Here is a 23,493-nt window from a genome sequence, read left to right as displayed (position 1 = left end):
TTTTGGTGCTATATAGAACTCTTTTCTAAAAGGTTCTATGTGGAACAATATACAACACTGCTCCTAACTCCTAACAACCACCTGGAAGACCTGCTAGACAACAAAACTGCATTCCTTAAAGTCAAAACAGCCATTAAGTACAGCTTGTTCATTATTCAGGAGATGCTTATGAGGAGATTTGATATAAGATATTCTACGTCAATTAGGCAGTCAGAGAAAATGTATGCTCCTAACAACCACCTGGAAGACCCGGTAGACCCCAAAACTGCCCCCATCAGATAAACAGCACTTAAAGCTTCCATCTCTGAGAGAGAGGAGAAAATCAAGCTGCTTCAGATCTGAAAACATCCACAGGTGTTTCTGTCCATCCTTCCACTGTGAGAAGACGACTCAGCGCTGTGGGTCTGAAAGGATGTGTAGCTGTCAAGAAGAACCTCACTGAGAAAAGGAGACGGACACATCAAACAAAGAAGCTGAACGATGGACTGACCACCCCAGAGTCCAGACCTCAACATCGCTGAATGTGTTTGATTACTTCAGAAAATGATCAACCAGCTTCTAAGACCGAACTTTGGAGGTGTGGAAAAATCAAGAACTTGTACTTAAAGACCATTTTATTAGAAATTAAACACATGTATTGTACATATCGGACACATGCTTGACCCCACGTCCTTACACTGTATGAAAACAAGTGTGAGTGTGTCTGTGCGCATGTGTAGGTGTAAATGTGTGAGTTTGAGTACAGTTTGGACTCGTCTGCAGACAAAACTATGGCTCAATGACAGATACTGTGAGATCTCAAGGTTGCAAGAGCATCAAATACACAAGGTTAAAGAGCTTAGAAATAAACACAGCACACGGTCACTCTCTCTCACACGCACACACATGCAAACACGATTAAAGCCTTGGGTTCACTACACAACTTTACAGTCTTAACAGATTATAAAAGACTGAGCATCTCACACTGTCAGACTGGTGTTTGCAGATGTTTTGGGGGACTGAAATATTGGGGATCACATGCTAAACATTTAGGAATCACACACTACTCAACTTTTGCTGCTGCTGAACTGAACAGAACTGAACTCTTGCACACTCTTGCAAACTCTCACGTTCTCCTGTTACTAGGAGATGCAAATAAACAAACGTGGAGCGGCTGCTGCTGTTTTTTCTCTGCCGTTTGCGCCGACGCTGTAAAGAAGCAAACATGTTCACAGTCATGGATTTAAAAATGTGGTCAGTTTGGTATTTTCAGAGTTTTAAATGTACATAAACTCGATTGTGCCTTAAACTCAGCTCATTAAAAAGCTTCGTTCCACACATGAGAGACTTTTCAACATTTTCCATCGTTTACTTGCTGAATTTTCTTCTTTTGTGCTCTCGGCTTTCATCGGCTGTTGCAGAAGTCCATTCGGATTGAGTGGTTGACCAGTTTGCACTACTAGATCATGAGTCGGGCAGGAAAAATTAAGCGTTTGATAAACTCTGAAACGCGATCAGTAGGCCGAAAATTTGAGTCTGTGCCCCTCAAACACGACTCGACTCCCTCTCCAACTGTCGACTCTGACTGACCCAAACATCTGCAGACTAAAGCCGACCAGCTCAGACTCGGCCCGACTGAGAATCTGGGCTAAAATAGGGTTAAAAGTCATGTAGTGTAACCCCGGCTTAAAACTGCTTGCTAGAACAACTTGGCTACTCTGAGTACTTGTGGTTTCAATATTTTGACTCATGTATCGTCATAAAATTAGAACAGATTCCCATTAAAAAAGCAGATCCAAAGTAATTTCCCAGTAAAATCTACATGTGCACCTTTCTGGATAAGCGCTCTCCAACTCTTTTAAGTTGCGGAAACTTTGTCTATCATAAAAATCAATGGGCTCACATTACCTGGCGGGCACAAAAACAGAAATGTCCCGTAAAATAAATAGTTCTGGACCAAAAATTGACTGTGCCATTGTAAAATAGTCAATTTGTGCACAGCTCTCTCTGTCTTTGTGTAATGGAGAGTATTATTGCATAAAACCACTAAAACCCTGTGCCTGTAATCGTCTTTGCTCACACGGTGTGTCCTGATGAAGTACGAATCTGGTTCCGTTTAAACTGAAGGGCTGCCAGCTTATGTGCTTAACTAAAATTAGGCTAATCTGTGGGCTAACAGGATAAACAACTCCTCCGTTAACATCACAGGCTGTGAAGTCCTCACTATAATACAATCCATTGAATGTCTTACTTCTCCTGTCTGTGTTGTTTTTCTCTGAAACTGAACTGCGACTGACTCTCAAACGGCTCCCTCCGTCCTCCATACTGTAATGTTTAGGTTCTGAAAGTCGGACTTCTTAAGGGAGCCTTTATGTCCCAAAACAAAGCAACCCTACCTTTTGTTTGCATGTTAGCGTTAGCATGTGACTTCTTTGTTCCGTCCTTGGCATTTGATATATGAGCTGGGAGGAGAAGGTTCCTCCTTAAACGCTGTGAATGGAGCCGTCAGAGAGACAAAAGAGAAGCACAGGATTAAACAGCAGGAGCCGTTTCCTCTCCTCCCTCCTTCCTTCAATTCTTTCGGCATTTTAACTGCCCTGAGCTGAACTAGTGATGGATGGACATTTGATGGTCCATATGTGGGTCAACATTTCAAAGTCCCATTAGGATAACTACAGAACATCATAACTTCATAGACGTTATGGGGTAATTTATAGTTATTGAATAGTTGATGGAAGGTTTGTAATATTTTGCTGGTCACTGAATAATTCATAGTAAATACTGAATAGTTCATAGTAGTTACTGAATAATTCATAATAGATATGGAATAATTCATAGTAGATACTGAATATTTCATCATAGAAACTGAAAAATTCATAGTAGATACTGAATATTTCATAATAGTTACTCGAAAATTTCATGGTAGACTCTGAAAAATTGACAGTAGTTATTGAATGACTCACAATGGATACTGGATAATTTACAGTAGTTACTAAATAATTCACAATTGATACTGAATGATTCATAACAGATACTGAATGATTCATAACAGATACTGAATGATTCATAACAAATACTGAACATTACATATTAGATACTGTATAATTCATAGTAGATACTGAATATTACATAGGAGGTACTGAATAATTCATAGTATTTATTGAATATTTTATGGTAGATACTTAATATGGCCTAGTAGATACTGAATAATGCATAGGATTTAATCAATATTTCACAGTAGTTACTGAATGTTTCATAGTTGATACTGAATAATTTATAGTAGATACTGAATAATTAATAGTAGTTACTGAATAATTCATAGTAGATACTAAATATTACATGTTAGATAGTGAATAATTCATAGTAGATACTGAATATTCCATACTAAATACTGAATGGTTCATAGTAAATACTAAATATTAGATAGCAGATACTGGATATTTCATATTCCAAACTGAATTCTACATAGTAGATACTGAACAACTCATAGTTTTGGCTGAATATTTAGTAGTAGGTGGTTGCTAGGGCGTTGCTAACCAGTTGATTTGGTGTTTCAGGTGGTTGGCAGGGGTGTTGCTAATGTGTACCGTGATAACATAAGAGGGGTGTACAAACTCTTGACCGTATAATGTACGACGACTGTGGTGGCAGTATACGTAAGAAGAATGTTTATTTCATAAACCATACATCCATCAAACAGTCTGTTCTACAGTTTCTCTTTAGATTGAATGAATAACCGACTCTAAATGTAGGTATTGTGATATAAACTGAGTCAGTTCTACAGTTTCTCATTAGGCTGAATGAATAACCGACTCTAAATGTAGGTATTGTGATATAAACTGAGTCTGTTCTACAGTTTCTCATTAGGCTGAATGAATAACCGACTCTAAATGTAGGTATTGTGATATAAACCGAGTCTGTTCTACAGTTTCTCATTAGGCTGAATGAATATATGTACATTTCTGGAGTTCTTTTTGTTTGTGTTTGCGTGCAGGTTTGATGGCGGGAGGGAGGTGCTCCCGATGGACTTTTTTTTCCCTCCTCAGCGCATCTGCCTGATCTGCTCTGATGAAGCGTCTGGGTGTCATTACGGAGCGCTCACCTGCGGCAGCTGCAAGGTGTTCTTTAAGAGAGCTGCTGAAGGTAATACATATACACACAATGTTGGGGCACTGTATCATATATACAGAATATATGTCATTTCCTGCAGTACCAACCACCTTTCATTTGTTTGTTTTCCCACCAAATGGCCTTTAAGTAAAAGTTATAAAATAAGATCCACTTAAATAAAGAAGGAGAAAGTCACAGGAAAATAAGTGAAAAAAGAAAACCTTCATAACGGACTGAATTCAGGACAGTATCTATTACAGAATAACAGTAACTTCATAATCTCATCATGAACTCCAGATAAGAAAACAGCATCACACAAACATCCTAACTAGACTAAACCTCCTAAATCCTGTCCTAACTTTAGGACGAGCCCCAACAGGGTCCTCACTTCTGTTTAAGGTCCGTTTCTATGGTTTTTAGGCAGCTGTGTCAGCAGCATAGTTCACTACCAGCATAATGAGCTCCATTTATTTCTACTGTAAAACGCTGCTTTCACTGTGAGATGATTTTCTTTTCTAACTCTGCGTTTTAAAGATCTCAGACGCTGCAGACTCGATCTCCACCGCCCCTCTGATCACCTTCGTGTGTTAATGTTGATGATGAAATATTACAGTGATGGTGGTGAATAATGAGACAGAGGTCATGTCAAGCTATTTTGGATGAATTAACACAGCACACAGCCGAATACTATTTTAGATATACACACTATATGGACAAAAGTATTCGGATACCCCTCCTAATTATTGAGTTCAGGTGTTTCAGCCGCACCCATTACTAACAGGTGGATAAAATTAAGCACACAGCCTTGTAGACAAACACTGGCAGTAGAGGGTCGTACTGATGAGCTCAGTGACTTTAATAGGATGTCACCTCTGACACAGTCAGTTTGTGAGAGTTCTGTCCTGCTAGTTCTGCCCCAGACAACTGTCAGTGCTATTATTGTGAAATGGAAGTGTTTAGGAGCAAAACAGCTCAGCCACGAAGCGGTTAGACCACCAAACTCACAGAGTGGGACCACCGAGTGCTGAAGCTCACAGTGTCTATCCTCTGTTGAATCAGAACTAAAGAGCTCCAAACTGCCTTTGGAAGCAACATCAGCCAAAGAACTGCACATTAGGAGCTTCACGAAATGGGTTTCCATGGCTGAGCAGCTGCACACAAGCCTAAGATCACTATGCACAAAGCCAAGCGTCGGATGGAGTGGAGAAAAGCGCCACCACTGGACTCTGGAGCAGTGGAAACGTATTCTGTGGAGTGACCAATCACGCTCCTCTATCTGTCAGTCTGATGGACGAGTCTGGGTTTGGCGAATGCCAGGAGAACGTTACCTGCCTGACTGCACTGTGCCAGCTGTAAAGTTTGGTGGAGGAGGGATGATGATATGGGGCTGTTTTTCAGGGGTTGATCTAGAACCCTTAGTTCCAGTGAAGGGAAACCTTAATGCTTCAGCACCAAGACATTTTGGACAGTTGTACACTTCCAACTTTGTGGGAACCGTTTGGGGAAGAACCTTTCCTGTTCCAGCATGACTGAGCCCCAGTGCTCAAAGCAGCTCCATAAAGGCCTGACTGGGTGAGTTTGGTGTGGAAGAACTTGACTGGCCCTCACAGAGCCCTGACCTCAACCCCATCCAACACCTTTGGGGTGAACTAGAACGAGAGACAGACCCTCTCGTCCAGCATCAGTGTCTGACCTCACCAACGCTCTTCTGGACGAATGGGCAGAAATTCCCCCAGACTCTCTCCAACATCTTATAGAAAGCTTCCCAGAAGAGTGGAAGCTGTTAGAGCTGCAAAGGGGGACCAACTCCATATTAATGCCTATGGATTCAGAATGGGATGACACATGGGATGACCCCTGTACTAACACTCCATATCACCCAGTCTTTCACACACTCACACACCCTTTGGATCTGTCACACACTCTAATCTGCCTACCCCCCACCCTCTCCCCTCTCAGGAATGCCTGCTAACAGCCTGTAGAACATACAGTGGCTATATTCTATAAGAATCTATTACAGTCTGATTACAGCCACTCTTATCAGAAAAGACTCGCATATGCTGCCATATTTGCCAGGAAGCTTCATTCACTTTAATAAGTCAGCTGTTCTATTGCCTCAGGACTGGTTTAGGAGAGGCACAGTTGATCCACGTAGAATCCCTGACAGTGTTTGTTAATGAGAGAGAGAGAGAGAGTTTATTACAGCTTAATAGAGATAAAGAAAGCGAGATACAGTGTTTCCTTTCCAAACTTTCCAATAAGCCACTTGGACTCTTGTTTATTTTACTTCTTGAATGCTGAAAAAATTACAACTTGGCAACTGAATCTGAAATGTAGTCAAAACACTGATTATTTCTTGCGAAATAATAAGGTATGGAATAATATTAGAAATTAAAAGAATGTTAAAATATTAATATAAGATATTGGAATAATAGCAGATAAATAGTGTTATATCATTAAACATAAGATATTTCGGGCCATTTTAAGTGCTTTCACTCTCCAATTCGTCTTTTTTTGCAGTAAATAATCGAGATACAAGCCTTTAATTTGATTATCTTTTGACCCAAAAAACAGAACTATATTTCAAACTGAAAGCACATGAATTATCTGACCCTGATCCTCATTTATCCCTGAATGTTTAAACAACTTGTGCTCTTATTTTCCAGCAGATCTGGAATCAATTATAGACCTAATCTGTCAAACTCTACTGCCTTTTTTGGTTCCTTTCATTTTCCCTCACTGTCACTCAACGTGCAACAAAATAGCAGACCTCATATCGCCCCCTACACTTCCTGTAGTGTATTACAGTCTGTCAGAGTGACTGTGTGGATCATATGAACATTATAGAGGCTTTTTAAATGAAACAGTAGAAGCCATATCGCCCCCTACACTTCCTGTAGTGTATTACAGTCTGTCAGAGTGACTGTATGGATCATATAAACATTATAGAGGCTTTTTAAATGAAACAGTAGAAGCCATATCGCCCCCTACACTTCCTGTAGTGTATTACAGTCTGTCAGAGTGACTGTATGGATCATATAAACATTATAGAGGCTTTTTAAATGAAACAGTAGAAGCCATATCGCCCCCTACACTTCCTGTAGTGTATTACAGTCTGTCAGAATGACTGTGTGGATCATATGAACATTATAGAGGCTTTTTAAATGAAACAGTAGAAGCCATATCGCCCCCTACACTTCCTGTAGTGTATTGCAGTCTGTCAGAATGACTGTGTGGATCATATGAACATTATAGAGGCTTTTTAAATGAAACAGTAGAAGCCATATCGCCCCCTACACTTCCTGTAGTGTATTACAGTCTGTCAGAGTGACTGTGTGGATCATATGAACATTATAGAGGCTATTTAAATGAAACAGTAGAAGCCATATCGCCCCCTACACTTCCTGTAGTGTATTACAGTCTGTCAGAGTGACTGTGTGGATCATATGAACATTATAGAGGCTATTTAAATGAAACTGTAGAAGCCATATCGCCCCCTACACTTCCTGTAGTGTATTACAGTCTGTCAGAATGACTGTGTGGATCAAATGAACATTATAGAGGCTTTTTAAATGAAACTGTAGAAGCCATATCGCCCCCTACACTTCCTGTAGTGTATTACAGTCTGTCAGAATGACTGTGTGGATCAAATGAACATTATAGAGCGCTTTTTAAATGAAACTGTAGAAGCCATATCGCCCCCTACACTTCCTGTAGTGTATTACAGTCTGTCAGAATGACTGTGTGGATCAAATGAACATTATAGAGCGCTTTTTAAATGAAACAGTAGAAGCCATATCGCCCCCTACGCTTCCTGTAGTGTATTACAGTCTGTCAGAATGACTGTGTGGATCATATGAACATTATAGAGGCTTTTTAAATGAAACAGTAGAAGCCATATCGCCCCCTACACTTCCTGTAGTGTATTACAGTCTGTCAGAGTGACTGTGTGGATCATATGAACATTATAGAGGCTTTTTAAATGAAACAGTAGAAGCCATATCGCCCCCTACACTTCCTGTAGTGTATTACAGTCTGTCAGAGTGACTGTATGGATCATATAAACATTATAGAGGCTTTTTAAATGAAACAGTAGAAGCCATATCGCCCCCTACACTTCCTGTAGTGTATTACAGTCTGTCAGAGTGACTGTATGGATCATATAAACATTATAGAGGCTTTTTAAATGAAACAGTAGAAGCCATATCGCCCCCTACACTTCCTGTAGTGTATTACAGTCTGTCAGAGTGACTGTATGGATCATATAAACATTATAGAGGCTTTTTAAATGAAACAGTAGAAGCCATATCGCCCCCTACACTTCCTGTAGTGTATTACAGTCTGTCAGAGTGACTGTATGGATCATATAAACATTATAGAGGCTTTTAAATGAAACAGTAGAAGCCATATCGCCCCCTACACTTCCTGTAGTGTATTACAGTCTGTCAGAATGACTGTGTGGATCATATGAACATTATAGAGGCTATTTAAATGAAACAGTAGAAGCCATATCGCCCCCTACACTTCTACAATTAAAATTTTGTTCACAAAATTTATTTTCGAGGTAGTTGTTCAAACTGCAGTTAATAGATACTTTGTCTTCTTCTTCTTCTCTCTGTCTCTCCATCAGGGAAACAGAAGTATCTTTGTGCCAGCAGGAACGACTGCACCATCGATAAGCTGCGGAGGAAGAATTGCCCCTCCTGTCGTCTGAAGAAGTGCTTCGAAGCAGGAATGACTCTTGGAGGTAAAGCTGCGCTCGGCACTAAAATGAAATTGATCTGACAAGACAGCAACCTGACATTCTGCCTTAAACCCATCTTGAGCTTTCACTATGTCCATGACGAAGAGTGAGAGATATTACAGATTAGTACAGAGAGAGAGAGAGAGAGAGAGAGAGAGAGAGATGGGTATATGGGTAACATATCCTGTAATGTTTCCCCAAAAAAAAAGTTTTCCTTCCATTTTATTGCTTTTGCAATGCTTTTAAAACCTTAACCTTTACACTCTAAGGCCCCGTCCTATTTCTTCTTTTTACCCCTACCCCTTGTTTTCAAGTGTCACCCTAACCCCTTGGAACTGAGTTACAGGGTAGTGGTTGAAATCCTCCCTCTGAAATGGGACCCTCAAATAAAAAGAGCATCACTTCATTAACAGCTACCAGCGCTGCTCTGTAGGCGACCCTGCCAGTCTGCAGTGACAGCAGAGGAGGGTAAAGTTCAGCTCCTCACTGCTGGGCTTTAGTTACATTTAGGACACCATCTGCGTTCAAAGAGGGGGTCAATTATTTATTGTTCAGCCATCTTGCCGTTTGGAGGGTCATGTAGCCCCAACACTTCACCCCACCCCTCTATCTCAATAAGAATTGGGACACCCTCCCCTTAGAAATGAGGGCTAACCCTAGACGTGAGGGCTAAGGGCCAAGTGGTAGGGGCAAGGGGTGAAATGGGATTGGGCCTAAACCAAGTCTAAACTGCTGTAGGCTGAAGGGCTAAAGTGTTGTAGGCTGTTATGACGCATTTAAAAGTTTGGGCCTTTTTTATCACTGAATTGAAACAAGGGTTTGGGCACATTTTTGAGCTGAGATTGAAGCAGCTCTGGTCACAGGGTCAGCTGACTCTACATCAGCAGGTGAAGTCATGTCTAATATAAGCTGTAAATGCTCCTTCTTTGGCACAGCAACACCGAACAACTCAGTCAGGGGCTATGAAGGCATTTTTCACACAGAAGATTCAGACAAGTTAAGAGTATCTGCATCAGGACACATGCAGGGAACAGAGAAGGTGAAGCTAATCTAAAAAGTAGAGGTTGAACAGAAATGTTGGTAGGTTCGCTAACCACCTCTGGTAATGCATATATTTCGCCACCAAAACGTAGCCAGCAAAATCATCAGTACACATTGCGTGAAGGAATTCTAAGCACGCCAAATTCCTTGCACGAACATGTCACTATTACAGTGTCAAGACAGAACAGCAGCACATTATCCAAAATAAACCACTGGGCAGAACTCGTGTCCCTTAGACTTTGAATGGCCTGTTCCACTTTGCCAACAAACATACAAGCCAGTGAAAACAAAAGGTCTGAAAACAGGTTCAGCAGGAGAAAGGGGCGAGGCTAGAGGCTGAATATTCAAGTTTCGGTCCGAGAGCAGAGTTCTTAGCATTAACCTTTCAACGGTGGGATTCTAGTGGGCATTTTTGCGTTTGAGAGCTGGGCCACTCTGAGAAGTGGTCGGCCACGTAAAATGACAGAGCGGGGTCAGCGGATGCTGAGATGCATAGTGCGCAGAGGTCGCCAACTTTCTGCAGAGTCAATCGCTACAGACCTCCAAACTTCATGTGGCCTTCAGATCAGCTCAAGAACAGCGTAGAGAGCTTCATGGAATGGGTTTCCATGGCCGAGCAGCTGCATCCAAGCCTTACATCACCAAGCGCAATGCAAATCATCAAATGCAGTGGTGTAAAGCACCACCACTGGACTCTGCAGCAGTGGAGATACAAGCTGTATATTTGGTAGAAACATTCAACTTTTGATCCAAAGCTCATAACCATATTTCATATTTCTAACAGTACTGCCCCTGCTTTTCTATCCTCATTGCACTGAAGTCTACATTCTCACACTTTCAAGCTGGACAACTTCTTAGTCTTTGGTTTTCCTGTTCTTGTAAAGGGATTTTGCGAGCCACTGTTTTCCTATAAAACCTTTTTATAATGGCACAAACTCACAGCAGAAACGTTCCAGTAATATTGTCACTTATTTAATTGAATACACTTCATTTAAAAGGGTGCAATCTGTTTTTGTTAAACAGATGCAAAAACAGGCCAGTGTAATACTTACGTTGGAACCGGAGAACCATGCATCAAGTGCTTTTTAACCTTTATATTATTTTTCCCCAAACATGCAATGTTTGTAAACTGGCTAAATAAATAAATAAGTGAATAAATTGTAAACCTATTGAGCTAAACGCCTCCAACACTGCGGCATATGACGCGTAGCCAAGGGTGTTCCCGGGGCAGATGTGCAGTCTCTGTGGGAACCCTCACCCTCTGTAAAAAACATTAGAATGACTTCAGCTTTAAATGAAAGAGATTGCAACCATACTGTCACCCTGATGGACTGTGTATCATCACTTTTGGGTTTTGAGTGGTTGTGCAATTCTAATTGTGTTATGATGTTCAGCATTGGAAATGTGACATAGGCTTAAATCTGAATAAAAAGTCATTTCATCCAGAAAAGCACCAAATAGAAAGTGTTCCATAGTTTTTAAAGGGGAAACTCCACCAATTTTGCAAACTTACTCAATCATTCAATGGTTAAGATGTAAACAAAATTATTTAGAGTGGTTGGGTGTGAAGTATGCCTTTCTAGAGAACTTAGAGTCAGAATTGTTCACCATTATAGTACTAGGAACCAGATGTCCAAAGCACTTAATGGCTCTAACATCAATCAATCAATCAATCAATCAATCAATCAATCAACCAACCAACCAACCAACCAACCAACCAACCTTTATTTCGACACTGAAGTACGTTGAAAGTGACCCTCAGTTACAATGTAGCTAACCAAATTACAAGGGATGGAAAAATGTTGAAATGAAATTTACCACATCAAGACAATGTATTATAAAATGTTCAATAAATAAATAAATAAATAAATGCTCAAAAAACAGGCATTAATATCGATAAAATATATAATAAAAACACATGAAGCAAATGAATCAGCTTAGATAGTAAGCACTACTCATCATCAAAAAAAAACAACAGTTACAATAATGAATGAATGAATGAATGAATGAATAAATAAATAAATAAATAAATAAATAAAGGGAAAAGTGCTGCAGCTAAAAGCAGATTCAGTAAAGTTCAGTAAAAACTCTCAGTACCTGAAGGCTGATCCAGTCACTGTAACGGATCTGGAAATTATTGTTATTTGTTATTTATAGAGTATATCCAGTGGTTTGAGGATCCTGGCGGATGCATGTTTATAGACTATATCATCATATTCCAGTATTGATAGTAAGGTTGCCTCCACGACTCTCTCTGATATGCATAGGCAAACAGGATTTATTTTGATACAGGAATCCGAGCCTCTGTCTGCATCTACTGACCACTTAAAAGATCTGATATTTGTAGTGTAGATATAATGACGTCTGGTTCCTAGTACAACACTGGTGAACAATGTTGACATGGTCAGTTTCTTTAGAAAGGCGCGCTTCACACCAAACCACTCTGCATGATTTTGTGCATATCTAAACCATTTAATGATTGAAGTAATTTTGCCAAATTGGGGGAGTTCCCCTTTTAAGTTAATACAAATTGCAATACAAACGATTAATGTATACATTCACTGATGTCTGACCACTGCAAAAAAAAAAACAAAAAAAAAATTAGTTCATTTACATTCTGCAAAGAAAGGTTCCAGTCTGCACTTCTTCTTGTTTGATATAAAAAAATGACAAAACTCATGATGACAATGTAAAGGATGTTTTTACATTCTGCAAAACAAGACAACAACAACTCTTCATCAAATTCAAACCATAATAAAATATCTCCTCTTCTGCTCACAAGCTGTCAGACAGGAGGCGAAGAGGCAGGATGTATGCGCAAATAGAAAACTTTTATTGAAATTCAAAAACACTGGATATTTATGCACAAAACAAAACCCACAAAAGTTATGACACAAATGACTGGACGGCTGTGGACGCACAGAGATGAGACTAGAAACAGCTTGGAACAATTACTAATGGGTGGGCTGCTAACTACAAACAGGCGACTGTGATAATGAGGGGGCGGGGCTAGGACAAAAACAAGATAGAGGCTGTGTTCAAAATAACATACTGTATATTATATACTACATACTCTTCCAATATATATTATATACTACATACTCCTCCAATATATATTATACACTACATACTCCTCCAATATATATTATATACTACATACTGCTCCAATATGTATTATACACTACATACTCCTCCAATATATATTATATACTACATACTCCTCCAATATATATTATACACTACATACTCCTCCAATATGTATTATATACTACATACTCCTCCAATATATATTATATACTACATACTCCTCCAATATGTATTATATACTACATACTCCTCCAATATGTATTATACACTACATACTCCTCCAATATGTATTATATACTACATACTCCTCCAATATGTATTATACACTACATACTCCTCCCATACTCCTCCAATATGTATTATATACTACATACTCCTCCAATATGTATTATACACTACATACTCCTCCAATATGTATTATATACTACATACTCCTCCAATATGTATTATATACTACATACTCCTCCAATATATATTATACACTACATACTCCTCAAATATGTATTATACACTACATACTCCTCCAATATGTATTATACACTACATACTCCTCCAATATATATTATACACTACATACTCCTCCAATATGTATTATATACTACATACTCCTCCAATATATATATTATACACTACATACTCCTCCAATATGTATTATATACTACATACTCCTCCAATATATATTATACACTACATACTCCTCCAATATGTATTATATACTACATACTCCTCCAATATATATTATACACTACATACTCCTCCAATATATATTATACACTACATACTCCTCCAATATATATTATACACTACATACTCCTTCAGTATATACTGTATAATGCATACTCCTCCAAAATATACTGTAAACCACATACTCCTCCAATATATACTGTATAATGCATACTCCTCCAATATATACTGTAAACCACATACTCCTCCAATATATACTGCATACTCCTTCAGTATATACTGTATAATGCATACTCCTCCAATATATACTGTAAACCACATACTCCTCCAATATATACTGTATACTGCATACTCCTTCAGTATATACTGTATAATGCATACTCCTTCAGTATATACTGTATAATGCATACTCCTCCAATATATACTGTAAACCACATACTCCTCCAATATATACTGTATAATGCATACTCCTCCAATATATACTGTAAACCACATACTCCTCCAATATATACTGCATACTCCTTCAGTATATACTGTATAATGCATACTCCTCCAATATACACTGTAAACCGCATACTCCTCCAATATATACTGTACACTGCATGCTACACTTCATCAGTAGAATACTGTACAGTATCCCATATACAACACAATCCACGTGCCGTATTACAGGACAGGGGCGCAACTGGTCTGTCAACATCACACACAGAGCCAGTCAGACCATCTCAAGTCCTGCCCCATTTTTCTCAGCCTTCCAATCACTGCTTAGCAACCGTTGCTGGCTACTTTTCAGTGTGTATGTTTGTATTGGTTTTTCTGCCCATCTCCAAAGCCACAAATAAACTTTAAAAATGTCAGGATCGGTCTGTGTGGTAAACCTGTGTGGTTTCAAAACCTCAATTTGCAAGCCATTTCATTTTCATTACATTTGTAGTTGGTAATGTGAGCTACTTTCACTGGATACTAAGCGGCATGGCTCCTCACAGGAGCCTAAATAGCCGATGCTGGACAGATTGTTCATCTGAGGCCAAATTTAAGTTACTACTTTAACCACATTATTGATGCAGTTTGCTAACTTTTGCAAATAGATGCACTGAGTGCAGCAACTTTTGGACAAGTTTCTTTAATTTTGACGTTAATGTACAGAAAGGCTGAATCCAGGCATACTACTTACTACTTTTGGGCAGAATCAGTACACATGTAGTATGCTAGAGTAGTGCACCTTCAATAGCAGTGCTATCACTACTGTAGTGCATATAGAAGGGAAGTCAAACTAGCCACCCTCTTGAAATTTATCCTTAAATCTGGCGCCGATAGACAAACATAGCGCTGCACACTGAGAGCGCATGACTGTGATTTAACTAACGCAGCTATTAACCTAACGTAGACTGATAGTTAGGTCTGCCCGTGTGGATTCATTCAGGACACAGTGGGAGACGCAGCACAACACAAATGAGAAACGGATGGAATTGTCAAATTAATCCACTAAAAAATCCAGATTTTACCACTCAGCGCTTCACTCTCAGCAGCTTCACTCACATTCAGCAGGAAGGCCAATCCTTTCACAATAAGAGTCCCATATAATTCTGTAATTACATGCAAGCTTACTTGATGTATGCACACAGCAACAGCAACTACTGTTCCTACAACTAATTATAATATGAATAATAATTATAATAATCATAGTTATTATTATTAGAAATAGTAGTAGTAGTTGTTGTTTGTATTGAAAGATCCTAAAACAATGACGAAGATGCAGTTAAACACGTCTTTGTTATGTATTTAAAATTCATAATTGGGGAAAAAAAAAATTTGGGACACTCTTTTGGCTTTTTTTTTTGTTGTTGTTTTTTCAACTTGGAGAAGCCACTTAGCTAGTGGCCCCCAGGTCATTTGAGTCTGAGACCCCTGAAATATAGTATTCACTATAGTCTCAGAAGACTAACAAAACGTGACACAAAAACAATGCGGTGTGGACTTAAAGGTAAAGCTCTGCACTTTCCATACAATTTCAATGAGCTACAGTGTAGTTTTCAGGCAATTGGCCATTAAGTTGACATGTTTACTGTGTCCACTCTTTCCCTTTATTCCAGCTTCCGTTCTTTTCAGGAGACTCACTTTCAGTTCCTCAAAGAATCTGCAGACACACCTCCAAAGTTCAGTCTTAGAAGCTGGTTGATCATTTTCTGAAGTAATCAAACACATTCAGTGGCGTTGAGGTCTGGACTCTGGGGTGGTCAGTCCATTGTTCAGATTGTTTCTCTCCAGTTTTAGAAACTCCCATTTTTTCACTTTGACTTTCTTCTTCCTTACATCCTTACTGCTGTGAACACTGTTTAAAGGACTCGAATCCTGAGATTTCAAGCTTTCTAACAGTAAATTGCATCAACTTATCGCCGGATGATTCGATGCACAAAAGTAATGTTTAAAAAATGGAAGTGACCGTTTAGACCAGTGGTCCCCAAATGTTAAGGAGAGCCATTTTGTCCTTTCAACAAAAATCAAACCACCTTGCGAGCCACAACGTTTTATGTCCATTTTACCATCTTGGCTGTAAATGTGTTGTATGTGGTGATGTGCTTGTAACGAAAACGCAGACTTGCGTTGCTCTGCTTTAAGTTTTAGCTCAGCTGTAGCTGCTTTTCTCGCATCTCTGGCAGGAAACAAAGCAGAACAGTTTCTTGTAAAATGTCTCTCAACGTTTGACTTTTTACGAGGCTGAAGTCGCTTCTCGGTCAAATTTTACAGTTCCACCTTAAATGGTGCCTGAAATGCCAGAGTGTACCTGCTGCACCATTTAAGGTGGAACAGAAGAATTCAGCTTTGTGACTTTTTAGTGTTTGACAGTTTCTCGTCGCAGATTAAACGTATCAGGAAACCAGCTGGAGTGATTATATAAGTCCATTCGTCTCTAAATTGTTGATGTTCGTCTTAAATCTTTCAATGTGCCGTTTCGTTAGCTACGAAGCTTGTCTGCGTTGCTATGGTGACGAGCAGTTTGCGTGTCTGCCTTCAGTGTTAAAGGGTGAATTAGCAGTTCTACATTAACTCCAGAGTTTAAGACCATTTAGTGTTAAACTGTGTTGAACGATCAGCAGAGCTTTATTTTACTGTAAAGGAGGATTATTTTATTTTTACCCACAAATCTGATTCTGCTGTGGAGCCACAACAGAGCAGTAAAAGAGCCTCATGCAGCCCCGGAGCCGCATCTTGTCGACCCCTGGGTTAGACGGAAGTGTGCCGGTACCTTTACAGTGATCTGTGATGTGATTTGACAATAATATGATTTGAACCTGCCTACGTTCTTTATTTATATATTCTGGTTCTGGACCCACACTCCTAAAAAAATATGGTTCTTCAAGGGTTCTTTACTAAAAAAAGTGGTTCTATTTTGAACCATGAACACTCAAAGAACCCTTAACAGGTTCTTTGCATGGCAAAATGGTTCTTCAGGTTAATGGAGGATGTGCTGTAGATTGTTCTTTTTCAAAAGGGTTCCAAAAAGGGTTGTTCTATTGTTACGATGTCAAGATCGTCACAATAGAAGAACCTGTTTTGGTGCTGTATAGAACCATCTACAGAACATTCTCCCATCAATCTGAAGAACTGTTCAACCATGGAGGAATAAAAGACCATCTTTTTGAGGTTTGTGCACCACAATTATTGCACTTTGGTCTCCCAGGACAAAAAGTTTTGGCACCTCTGGTCTATGAAAAGGTGTGTGTCTGTGTGCTCGTCAGGGTTGGATGTTGAATGTGTGAGATTAGGGGCTGGTACGCTGCTCATTCTGCCATTATAGTCAGTGAAGGATAATTATGTGTCACCACAAGAGAGAGGCAGAGAAAATCACCTTCAATTTCAGCTAAAATATGTCAATTTTTACCTCATTTTCTCTGCTGCTTCCTTTCCTCTCCTCCCTCCGTCCCTCCCTCCCTCTCACCGTAGCTCTGAATGGAGTTCTCTATTGTATTACTGCTTCAAGCACGTTCTCATTACACGCTGTGGAACGGCAAATAGCCTGCAAATGTATGCAATAAAGCCATTGTTTTACTTATTTAATAATCAATACAAGAGACAATTTCCCGTTTTTTAGATCAAATGTAGCTGATCAGCCCAGAGACAGAGACAGAATTTCATTTTTAGGGGGTTTTTACCTTTAAAAAAAAGTAAGTACACATTGAAGCACACATACAGTACTGTGAAAAAGTATTTGCTCCCCACCTGATTTCTTCTATTTTTTATATTTCTAATTTGTCACATTTGTCATGTTTCAGGTCATCCAGTGAATTTTAATGTAATATAAAGGCAACAGGAGTAAACACAACATGCAACTTTTAAATCATCTTCCATTTATTGAAGATAAATATTTATTCAAAACCTGTATCACCTGTGTGAAAAAGTAATTGCCCCCCAACCAAAATGTTTGCGTTGAGTCTTTTACATCGCTGTGGAGACATTTGGCCCGCTCTTCTTTGCAGAATCGTTTTAATTGGGCTACATTTGAGGGTTTTCGAGCACGAACTACCCGTTTAAGGTCACTACACGGGTAGAGAGTCAGAGCTTTGACTCTCAGCTCAAAACCTTAATTTCCGTTCTTTTGAGTCATGCAGAGGTGGACTTGTTTATGTGCTTAGGATCTTTGTTCTGCTGCATAAGCCAACTGCGCTTGAGCTTTAGGTCATGAACTGACGGGCAGACATTCTCCTTCAGGATTTGCTGATAGAGAGCAGAATTCATGGGTCCATCAATTCTGACAAGTCATCCAGGCCCTGCAGAAGCAAAGCAGCCCCAGACCATCACACTACCACCACCATGTTTCACTGTTGGTATGATGTTCTTATGGCGGAATGCGCTGTTAGCTTTACACCTTCCAAAAAGTTCCACCTTTGACTCATCTGTCCACAGAATATTCTCAGGGGTCATTTAGATGTTTTTTTGGCAAATGTGAGATGAGCATTTGTGTTCTTTTTGGTCAGCAGTGGTTGGAACCTTGCTTGAACCTTTAAGCAGCATCTATGTGACGTGACTGATGATGTCATGCAAAATGATTTTTTTTTTTGCTAATTTACATCAAACAGAAGCTGTGATATAGTGCTATAATGAGCCTAGGCAACAATAAATACATCTAACTGACACATCAAACTATTGCTCTCTCTTTCAGGACAATCTTTTGCAAATTAACTGACCGTGACCTATCAGATTGTTGATATGTGGCGCTGTAACCCACAGACACACAAGGAGATGCCCCCAAAGTGGCCACTTAAACAGTGCAGCTACTGCAGATTTTTAAAATATACAAATACAAACACTTTAAAGCACATGGATCTATACTACACTCAAAATATTATAAAGCTTAACAGGTTTCATTATTTTTATTTTTAGCAGTTGCAGTCCTGAAATTGGCAGGACTGCAGCCCCCTCAGGACCCCCACTTCCCACATCTCTGGGGATTCTGATAGTAAATTTTGGCTGTAAATTTTATACATTTTGGCTGTAAATCTTGTAAATTTTGGCTGAAGAGAGTCAATTTTGGTCGTAAATTTTGTAAATTTTGGCTGAGAAGAGTCACTGATGGTTTTATATTCTTAGTTTCTGTTTCTCCTGACGGGCAGTGGGTCAGATCCTCTCTGTCCTTCTCGCTTTTTCTGTGCCTTCCTGTTTCAGTGGCCAGTTTGTGGTCACCCATTCTGTGTGCTGTCAGGTTTGTTTGTCCTGTTTAATTCTAATGAGATAATTGGCTGATGTGTATTTCTGATCAGGCGTTTCATATTTGAGATTATTTTGGTGAGTAATTTGTTTAGAGGCTCTAATCTGTTGTCTTCAGTGTCTCTCAGTGTGGAGTGCTGAGCTGCTGGGTTCCTCTTTAAGTTAAGACTCTTCTTCTCTCTCTCTTCTCTCTTTTTCTCTTACTCTCTCTATTTCTCTCTCTCATCTCCTTTTCTCTTTCTCTCTATACTTATTTTTCTTTCTACCTCTCTCTCTCTTTCTCTCTCTCTTCTCTTTGTCCTTTTCCCTTTCTATATATCTATATTTCTCTCTCCCTCTCTTTATCTCTCTCTCTTCCTTTCTATATATGTCTCTTTTTCTCTTTCCCTCTTTCCTTTCTTTTTCTCTATTTTTCTTTTTCTCTATTTTTTCTTTACCTCTCACTTTCTCTCTCTCAAATGCACATATCTCTGTTTCTCTTTCTCTTCAGATTGACAGTCTATTTTAGTCTAATATTCCATTGTCATGCTGGTCCTCAGCACACAGGAATGTCTCTCTCTCTCTCTCTCTCTCTCTCTCTCTCTCTCTCTCTCTCTCCTCTCTCTCTCTCTCTCTCTCTCTCTCTCCCTCTCATCTCTCTCTCTTTCATCTCTCTCTCTTTTCTTCTCCCTGTCTCTCTATATCCTTCTCTTTCTCTCCTTTACCTTCTTTCTCTTTGTTCTCTTTTTCTTTCAGTCAACTGTACTTCAGGTCTATTTTTTTCTGTTTATTTCTCTTTTTACTCTGTTCCCTCTTTCCTCCTCCTGTCTTTCTTCTCTATCTCTCTCTCAGAGTAGAACACTAGAGATTGTTATTTTTAGGATTTTTAGTGATCAATAAAGGAAAATAGTGAAATTAAAAGATTCCTAATAAGTGATATTCAGTAATAATTGTGTCTCGCTGGTTGTGAGACTGTCTCAGATCCTGCGGCACGAACACCTTTATCTCTCTCTCTCTCTCTCTCTCCACCCTTTCTCTTCCTCAGTCTCTCACACCCCCTTTTCTCTCTCTGCATCTCTCTCTCCCTTCCTCCCTCTCTCTGTCTTTCTCCCCTTTCTTGCTCTCTCTCTCTGTTTCTCTTGTGCTCTTTCTATCTCTTTCTCACTCTTCCTCACCCTGCTTCTTCTCTCTTTACTCTCTCTATCTGTATTTTCTTTCTTTGTCTCCCCCCCTCTCTGTCTCGCTCTCTCCCTCCTCCTCTCTCTCTCTCTCTGGCTCTCTTTGACCAGATCAACACCCTAATTTTAGACATGTGTTTAATTCACATCCAGAGGCTATAAATACAGTGAAGAGAGGGAGAGAGAAAGAGAGAGAGAGAGAAAGAGAGAGAGAGAGAGGGAAAGAGAGAAGAAAGAAAGAAAATGGTGGCAAAAAAGAGACTGACAGAAAAGGAAAAGGACAGAGAGAGAAAGAGAGAGAGAGGGGAAGAGAGAGAGAAGAGAAAGCAAAATAGCAAGAGGGAGTGAGATATAGGAAGAGAAAGGAGAGAAAGGACAGAGAGAGAGAGAAAAAGGAGAGAGAGAGAAATAGGCAGAGAAAGGGGAGAGAGAGAGAGAGAGAAATAGGCAGAGAAAGGGGAGAGAGAGAGAGATTTTTTGATTTTTAACAATACAAATGCTTCACCCATAATATAACTGGCCCCAAACAATGTCAGCCCCAAGGACTGGCAAGGACTAACTCTCCCTCCACCACAGTGCAGAAAACATCATTATAACACCATTCAAACTCAAATACATCCAAGTTCCTCATCGCTTTACAGAATTTAAACTCAAAAACAATTCTAGATTCCACTAGAGCAATAAACACAGCCAAAGCATCATGACCAGATCTGTTCGAAAGATTGTTTCTTCTTGAATTGTAAATCGCAAGCTTAGCCTGGCCAACAACGAAGCTAAGCAGTTGCTGTTTCCTTCTTTCTGTTCGGTTATAGCCAGCTCCAAAAATAAAAACATGTGACAGAAAAATTCCCCACACTTTATGAACAAAAACCTCAGTGTATCAAAGAGTCATGTAAGTCTTGCACATTCTAAAAAAAACAGGGAAAAACAGTCTCTCTAAAACCACAAAACACACATTTATCACTGACATGTGGGTTAATAACAGACACAAATGAGTTCACAGCTACAGCCCCGTGTAAAATTCTCCACTGGAGATCTCCAGATCTCTTTGTTAGAGGGGGTTTATACAAGACCCTCCAAACCGGGCGCTTATCCATCCCCACCCCCAGGTTTCCTCTCCACACTGTATCTGCCCTCCCGTTCGACACTGAACCTCGACACAACACTTTTTACCTGAGGCTGCGCACAGATTTGTGTCTCGCGGTCCATTAAGGTCCGATAATGGACCAGACATGTCTTTAAAATCAGGAGAGAGGCCAGTTTTTTGGAGTGGATCCCTTCCATTGGGCACTGCAACCCCACTCCAGTAGCTCTCTAGTAAGGACCAGTCTTCCTGGTCCAGCCATTTCCCCCACAGGTCGAGAACAGTCCTAGCATGGCGAATGGATCTCTGGCCTAAACGGGAAACAACGGCCCGGGCATGCCCCCAGTCGGGTCCAGCTGCATCCACTAAGTGCCGTAGTTTGACCATGCTGGAGGCGGACAGAGTCTGAGTGAGGCCAGGTACACCTTCACTCGCAATGTCCAGGCGTGACCCTTTGATCAGTGGCTCCTCCAGCAGCCAGAAAGGGGAACTGCTTGGTTCTAGTCTCTTAGTTTTAAACAGTGCTCAAGTCTTAAACGATCCACGATAAAAAAGCGGTAATCCACTCAGGTGTAGCTGCTTGCAGTCCATCAGGAACATTCAGTGGAGTCATTCAGACTCCACTTCCATCGTGCCAGTCTACCCTCCATTTTTTCCGATACGCCCACCCAGTTTGTCGTGTAGCCTCATCCCCAAGGTAAACACCCAAATACTTCATCCCACTCTTTCTCCAGTTCATACCAGCCAGTAAACTGGGCAAACCACCTGCCCATTTCCCCACTGCAAAGGCCTCGCTCTTCCTCCAGTTCACCGTAGCAGCTGAAATCTTCCCAAAATCCTGAACAGCAGACACTAAATTATCAATATCTGCTCGCCCATTTACCATAATCATTACATCATCAGCATAGGCAGAAAGGCGATGTTGGGCATCATACTGAGGAAGCATGAAGCCTTCAATTTTGGAGAGAAGTCTATTCAGCAGTGGTTCAATGACAAGGGAATACAGCATTACAGACAAAGCACAACCTTGCTGTGTGCCACGCTCAGCCTTAAAGGGAGCGCTCAAACCACCATCTTCAGCACGCTCTCAATGTCCCGGTACAGCACCCTGACCATGGCAATAAAAGAGGGACTAAAACCAAAAGCCTCGAGAGTGTACCACAGGTACTGATGCTCGACTCGATCAAAAGCTTTCTCTAATGAAATGAGGTCAGAGTCACACCCAGAATACCGGAAATTTCCAAAACATCCCTGATTAAACAAATATTATCTGTATTGGACCTGCCAGGTACACAGTAGGTCTGGTCTAAGTGAATGAGATGCCCCATCACGTCTTGTAGCCTAATAGCCAGAGCTTTGGAGAACGACTTGAAATCGGTGCACAGGAGACTCACTGGTCTCCAGTTCTTAATGTCTTACAGGTCTCCCTTCTTTGACAGTAGGGTGGTCACAGCCCTACTGCAGCTCAACAGCAGAGAACCCTCCACCAAGGTCTCATTCAGAACGGCCAACAGGTCCCAACAAGTCGCACCGAGTTCTGCCCAAAAGGCCTAATAAAACTCCACTGAGAGGCCAACAATGCCTGGGGCAGTCCACCCTCCATGCTCTGTAGTGCAGCATGGAGCTCCTGCTCATCCAGGGGCCTTTCCAGCTCTGCATTCAGCCGCTCAGAGACCTTTGGAAGACCTGCATAAAAGCTCGAAGCCAGTTCTCTGTTCTCTTCATACTCACTCCGGTGCAATTCAGAATAGAACCGTACAGCCTGTTTTCTTATTCCAATGGTTTCTGTCAGCTCCTGCCCGTCTTCAGAGCGCAGAGAGTGAATAAAACGGCTCTGGCCATTCTTTCTCTCTAAACTAAAGAAAAACTTAGACGGGGCATCCAACTGCGTTAAACGCGAC

The 23,493-nt window shown here is 40.3% G+C and overlaps 1 protein-coding gene across 1 annotated transcript in view; it reads left to right on the top strand.

Annotated features, from left to right (window-relative positions):
* The first annotated feature begins 3,978 nt into the window (after positions 1-3,978).
* Positions 3,979-23,493, top strand: part of LOC118814523 (androgen receptor-like) — a 94,853-nt gene continuing 75,338 nt past the window's right edge. Inside the window, exons 1-2 of the mRNA XM_036580156.1 lie at positions 3,979-4,122; positions 8,720-8,836. Of these exons, the coding sequence (XP_036436049.1) occupies positions 4,002-4,122; positions 8,720-8,836 (238 nt within the window). The 5' untranslated portion in view covers positions 3,979-4,001. The remainder of the gene's footprint in view (positions 4,123-8,719; positions 8,837-23,493) is intronic.

This window comes from Colossoma macropomum, unplaced genomic scaffold (genome assembly GCF_904425465.1).
Source record: "Colossoma macropomum unplaced genomic scaffold, Colossoma_macropomum, whole genome shotgun sequence".
NCBI lineage: Eukaryota > Metazoa > Chordata > Actinopteri > Characiformes > Serrasalmidae > Colossoma > Colossoma macropomum.
This window is presented reverse-complemented; position numbering and strand designations above follow the sequence as displayed.